This window comes from Priapulus caudatus, unplaced genomic scaffold (assembly GCF_000485595.1).
Source record: "Priapulus caudatus unplaced genomic scaffold, Priapulus_caudatus-5.0.1 Scaffold1742, whole genome shotgun sequence".
NCBI lineage: Eukaryota > Metazoa > Priapulida > Priapulimorpha > Priapulimorphida > Priapulidae > Priapulus > Priapulus caudatus.
In genome coordinates, this window is record NW_014578803.1 from 18,657 (window position 1) to 24,238 (window position 5,582).

The window sequence follows — 5,582 nt, forward strand, 5'->3', positions numbered from 1 at the left end:
CCCGAATTGATACCATAATAAAAATCTAATTTCGACCCCTGACTGTGTTACGAATACTTAGTGCCGGCGTCCCCTTCCGCAGACTTTTGTACAACGCCCATTTTTTGTTTACGTTCTCTCGCGGCGGCCATTTCGTACAGTACATGTTACCGCACGGATGTTTCAGACAAGTGACCAGCTGTTTCGGTCACCGCTTGGCGGCAATATCACTATCAGGCGTTCAAAGATAAGTAAGTAGGTACTCGGAGGTGTACCGTGTAGCATCTCTCATTTACGAAAATATTCAACTATTCTACATTCCAAGTCTCCCCCAGCGCATCAAAAGTGGATGGATTGATGTGCTAAGTAACTGCTTAATACGTAAGTATGTTTGTACGTAGAATGCACGAGTCGAGTGAATATAAATGAAGCGAGTGTTGTATGTAATTTTGTAGGAATGATGTAGGGATACATGTACAGACTGTACAATACATGTACAGACTGTACAATACATGTACGCAGTACAGTGCACCACTGGTACATGATGATGTGTCGTATCTCATGTTTGTATCATGAAAACATTCTGATGCCCTCACTTGTCACTATATACCTTATACTATAGAGGAAACCGACTTTTTTTATTATTAATTTACAATCTGAATCTTGATTGCATATAATTAGAATACAACTTACAAGTACATCATCGGGATCATGATCAGATCATGTACTAAAAATGGTATTTTTATTTGAGAAAATATCTAATTAATGCAATTACCGGTGTTAACCGGTTAAGACAATTAAGTATACGGACGTAACATTATAACATAACAGTATTCTGGTTTGCATGTTCTAGTTTGCATGTTTATTCCAGTAGTATAATATTGCGACGTCGCGTCGGTGATGTTTGGATCTGCGGTGAAGCGAGGAGCGTTGATCGTCTTTGAAGGATGTGATCGATGTGGAAAGACAACGCAGTGCAAAAAGCTGGTAGATGTGCTGAAGAGCGAGGGCAAAAACGTCGAATTCATGAGATTTCCAGATGGATCCACACACATCGGTACGTACCGTCACTTGTAGACATGTAATATTCCAACAATTATATGTATAGAATTGCGCACATTTATAATGCAATGAACATGTGAATCCTCTTAGAGGATGCATATATTCATGATCGTACTAATATTAAAACTAAGCATTGACTGTATGAATGCAGCTGGATTTGCTACTTAACATTTATGCAAAAAGTTTATTTGTTTCATCACCTAAAATTCTGCCACCCACTGATCACATCATGCTCATTTTGACAATGGAATTACTTTTGAATCTTTGCATGCTGTTAAAATTTTAAGGAATTATAAATTTTTAAATGAAAAGTCTTAGGAGACCGGAAGGGCTTAGCGTCAGTTTAAAGTAACAACTTTAGATACAATCTATATAGTAGTAGAGTTATGCTCTGACAGTGCCTAGGAAGACAATTAAACCTTTTCATCATACTACTAGAGTATATAGAACATTACTATACTACAATACAACATAGATACAATACATGATATAATACATACATTACAACATATCGCGCGCATGTAACTACCGCCCGTAGGGTCTGTCTCCTTGACCTTTGTTTGACCTGGCTCGTTTAGCTATTTCTGACTAACCCTAACCCTAACCATATCAGATAGTTATCAGGGTTTGGGTTAGTCAGAAATAGCTAAACCTGTAAACGAGCCAGGTCAAACAGAGGTCAGGGAGACATAGACCTTATCTGTGTAACTACCATGTTTCTTCCCCCGCCGCTCCCGCATCCTTCACCTCCACGTTGCACCCCTTCTACGACAACATCCCGCGTTGTTCTCCCGCAGGAAAGATGTGCAGGGAGTACCTGGAATGCGGCATAGAGCTGGAAGATCACGCGATACACCTCCTGTTCGCCGCCAACCGCTGGGAAGCTGCGCCGAAGATGAGAGAGAAGCTGATGAGTGGGACGACGCTGATCGTTGATCGATACTCGTTCTCCGGTGAGCTGGGTGCCACGGCAATGCGTGGGTATAGTGTTAGTGTTAGGGTTAGTGTTAGGGTTAGAGTTAGTGTTAGGGTTAGGATTGGGGGTTAGTATTAGTGTTAGGGTTTGTGTTTGGGTTAGGGTTACTTAGGCTAGGGGGTTAGTATTAGTGTTCGTGTTTGGGTTAGGGTTAGTTTTAGTGTTAGGATAGGGGTTAGTATTAGTGTTAGGGTTCGTGTTTTAGTTAGATTTAGTTTTAGTGTTAGGATAGGGGTTAGTATTAGTGTTAGGGTTCGTGTTTAATTAGTTTTAGTGTTAGGGTAAGGATAGGGGATTAGTATTAGTGTTATGGACACACAATATGAAATCACGTTCACGCGAGTGTCGTCGGTGTGAGTCGACGCCAGATCATAGAGTAGCGCCACCTATCGTCTCGCGCTGACTCACCGACGATCGTCTGATTTCGTTCTTCGTTCTCCACGTCTCGCGCGTTCGTTGGTGTTAGTCGGCGCCAGATTGAGTAGACGCAACACACAGGCGCCACCTATAGTCTCACGCTAACGATCGTCTGACTTCGTTCTTCATTCTCCGCACGCGCACGCAGGTGTGGCGTTCTCCGCGGTGAAGCCTGGCATGGAGCTCGCGTGGTGCAAGCACGCCGAGGCGGGGCTCCCCCGGCCCGACCTCGTCCTCTACCTCGACCTCTCTGCGGAGGCGGCGGCGAAGCGGGGAAGCTATGGCGACGAGCGATACGAGAAGGTCGGACTGCAGGTACGCGGCCGCGCGTCGAAGATCGACTTATTGGGTCGATGTCTCGATGATCGAGATATTGGATTGATGTGTTCTGTATTGGTCGGTGATTTACTTATTGATTGATGTTTGACTTATTGGATTGATGATCGACTCATTGGTTGATGATTGACTTATTGATTGCAAATGGACTTATTGATTGAAAATTTACTTATTGATAGATGATTGACTTATGGATTGAAAATTGACTTATTGATCGATAATCACCTTTTCGATTGAAAATGTACCTATGATATCGATCAATTATCGATGGATTGATTTGCAGGGTCGCGTGCGGGAGACGTACCGGCGGCTGTTCGACGAGCGATGGAGCGTCGTGGACGCCGACACGAGCGTGGAAGGGCTTCACACCCGTCTGAGAGCCGTCGTCGTGACGACGATGGAGAGAAGCCATCACCAACCTCTCGCTAGGCTCTGGACCGACGTCGCCGCTGACGACGGCGATCACGCCAGCTGAGGGTTGGCGAAACACGTGGTTGAGAGCTGTCGTCATCTCTAGCAAGCACCAACCGCTCACAAGCCTCTGTACTGACGCCGACGACGCCGACGCTAGCTGAGGGTTGGCTAAACACGTGGCTGAGAGCTGTCGTCATCTCTAGCAAGCACCAACCGCTCGCAAGCGTCTGTACTGACGCCGACGCTCGCCGAGGGTTGGCTAAACACGTGGCTGAGAGCAGAGATGCCAACACATATTTGAAGCAATCTGTAGTTTCTGGCCATCAAATTAGTAGTTCGAGAGTCACGTAGTGACCCGAGTTTGCTAGGGGCGGTCCGGCATGCCCCCCGGAAAAATTTTTGATTCTGAGATGCAATTTCCTGCATTCCGAGGGTCAATAATGACATTAAATTGACAAAAAATGAAAAAAAAAAATTTTTTTTTCGATCACAGTGAAATTCGTAGTTTGATACAAACTGGTCGTAGTGGTGCAAAAGGAATAGAAATTCGTATAAAATACGGATAAATCGTAGTGGTTGGCATCTCTGCTCAGAGCCATCGTCATCTCTAGCAAGCACCAACCGCTCGCAAGCCTCTGGACTGTCGCCGATGCTAGCTGAGGGATGGCTAAACACGTGGCTGAGAGCCATCGTGGAGACGACGACAGAGAGCAGCAAGCACCAGCCTCTCGCAATCCTTTAGACCGACGATGCCACTGTCGACGACGCCAGCTGAAGGTAGACTTCACGCCTTAACCATGGCGATGGTCAACAAGATTGATGCTATGTATGATGAAGTGTGTGTGTGTGTGTGTGTGCGTGCGTGCGTGCGTGCGTGTATATATATATATTTGTTGCGATGGGAATTTTGTACGCAAATAAATTCCCGTAAATCGATCCTGCGGTTATCGAATGGAGTACGAATCTATATTTGTCAATAAAAGTCAATAAAAGTGGCCGTTGCATGCAAACGATGACTGTTTCTGTGTTCGTATTAAAACGTTTTGTCAGGTTAATCAAAAACAAAGTCAATCGCAAATATGTTCAGAGATCTCCCTGGGAATTTCAAAAGGATGTCGGCTATGTGTGGATGGTGGAGGGCCCGGGTGGTGGTTGTACTGATTGGAGTCAATTACCTGTGTCGTAAGCGGCCTCAATACGCAGGTAAACTCGGCCACTTCGCAGACGCATACATCAAGTTGTGGAAACACAACATGACCGTGGTAGGATTGTCCAAAGTAAACCCGTCTGGAAATCAAGGCATGTCAAATGTCGGAGCATTATGAGATGTCCCAAATTAGCATTCGCTTTGAATTCAAATTGAACCTGACATGCGTTAAAGCCCTGGAAGGAAACCTGGTGTTACCTACGGCACAAGAGCTGTATTTTTTTAAATAGGGAAAATTAAATGCCAATGTTTTGTACGTAAATCAATGTTCATCTTAATCAGCTTTGAAACAGACACTTGCCATTTACATTCGATAAAAACGATTCGATATTACCCGACCGAGTGATATTGGAACCCACTTTGATCCATGGATCTATGCCTGGATCCAGTCGCAAACTAACAAAGCCATATAAAAGATAAAGTCGTAAAACCAGTAATAGTAATTAAATCGTATATTTGAGACGTTATTGTAACGCGGCATGACATTCATGAACTTGTGTTAAGCGTACCGTATATGTACATTCAATCGTCTGACAACTACTCCCGCATTGCTCGCACCCAAGCTTTCATTTGCTACGATGATTGATGGATGAAAGGCGAGCAATAGCATAGTCATTCTCATAGTTGCATTGTACTCTCTGCTTGGCAGTGGCACAATTATTGAATACGCAGTTTACAGAACTGCTGACCATACGGCTACAGTGTACAGATTTTTTGGCTAGATGGTTGCCTGGTCATTACTAAACACATTTCTTGCTTTACGCCAAAAACTCGCTTCCTTGTATCACCTAGCATCACCGGTCTGGTCCTTGTTGACTGGAAGAATTGTTACCACCTTGAAAGCAAATCTGCAATATCGTTTTGCAGTACTCCACTTCCTCCTGAAAGTAAAGCGAGAGCAAAACACTCACATCGATGACACAAAACAAAACCCATATGCACTAGACTCTACACTAGATGGCGCCATGAGACTGTTGACACGTCAAATTTATTCTCTCTGTTACATATTATTATTATTATTATTATCATCATTATTGTTATTATCATTATCATAATTACTAGTACCTATGCTACTTTGCGAAGTAATATTATCAACATTTTATTCACTCCTACTATTATTATCATTATATAATCGTAACAGATACTGATATACATATATATATATATATATATATATACATACAAGAGTGT

At 43.4% G+C, this 5,582-nt stretch overlaps 3 protein-coding genes across 4 annotated transcripts in view; 2 read left to right on the top strand and 1 right to left on the bottom strand.

The window, feature by feature from the left end:
- LOC106817483 (thymidylate kinase-like) overlaps positions 1 to 174 on the top strand; it is a 1,611-nt gene extending 1,437 nt beyond the window's left edge. The window contains exon 3 of the mRNA XM_014822149.1: positions 167 to 174. Coding sequence (XP_014677635.1) covers positions 167 to 174 — 8 coding nt within the window. The remainder of the gene's footprint in view (positions 1 to 166) is intronic.
- A 46-nt stretch (positions 175 to 220) lies between these two features.
- Positions 221 to 3,525, top strand: LOC106817485 (thymidylate kinase-like). Of its 2 annotated transcripts, none has more exons than XM_014822152.1 (5): positions 221 to 360; positions 851 to 1,036; positions 1,839 to 1,994; positions 2,583 to 2,749; positions 3,054 to 3,525. In XM_014822152.1, exons 2-5 carry the CDS (start codon positions 880 to 882, stop codon positions 3,243 to 3,245), a joined length of 672 nt encoding a protein of 223 aa, XP_014677638.1. In that variant the 5' UTR covers positions 221 to 360; positions 851 to 879; the 3' UTR covers positions 3,246 to 3,525. The 2 variants fall into 2 exon arrangements, with proteins under 2 accessions (XP_014677638.1, XP_014677639.1); XM_014822153.1 differs by having other exon boundaries at positions 854 to 1,036.
- A 1,303-nt stretch (positions 3,526 to 4,828) lies between these two features.
- The window catches only part of LOC106817484 (hsp70-binding protein 1-like), a 6,444-nt gene continuing 5,690 nt past the window's right edge, over positions 4,829 to 5,582 (bottom strand). The window contains exon 6 of the mRNA XM_014822151.1: positions 4,829 to 5,297. Within this exon, the coding sequence (XP_014677637.1) occupies positions 5,186 to 5,297 (112 nt within the window). The 3' untranslated portion in view covers positions 4,829 to 5,185. The remainder of the gene's footprint in view (positions 5,298 to 5,582) is intronic.

Excerpts from the sequence above, each read along its gene's own strand:
- LOC106817485 (XM_014822152.1), top strand. The coding sequence starts at position 880 with ATGTTTGGATCTGCGGTGAAGCGAGGAGCGTTGATCGTCTTTGAAGGA. Across the intron at positions 1,037-1,838 it reads AGATGGATCCACACACATCG|GAAAGATGTGCAGGGAGTAC; the intron begins GTACGTACCGTC and ends GTTCTCCCGCAG. Across the intron at positions 2,750-3,053 it reads ACGAGAAGGTCGGACTGCAG|GGTCGCGTGCGGGAGACGTA; the intron begins GTACGCGGCCGC and ends ATTGATTTGCAG.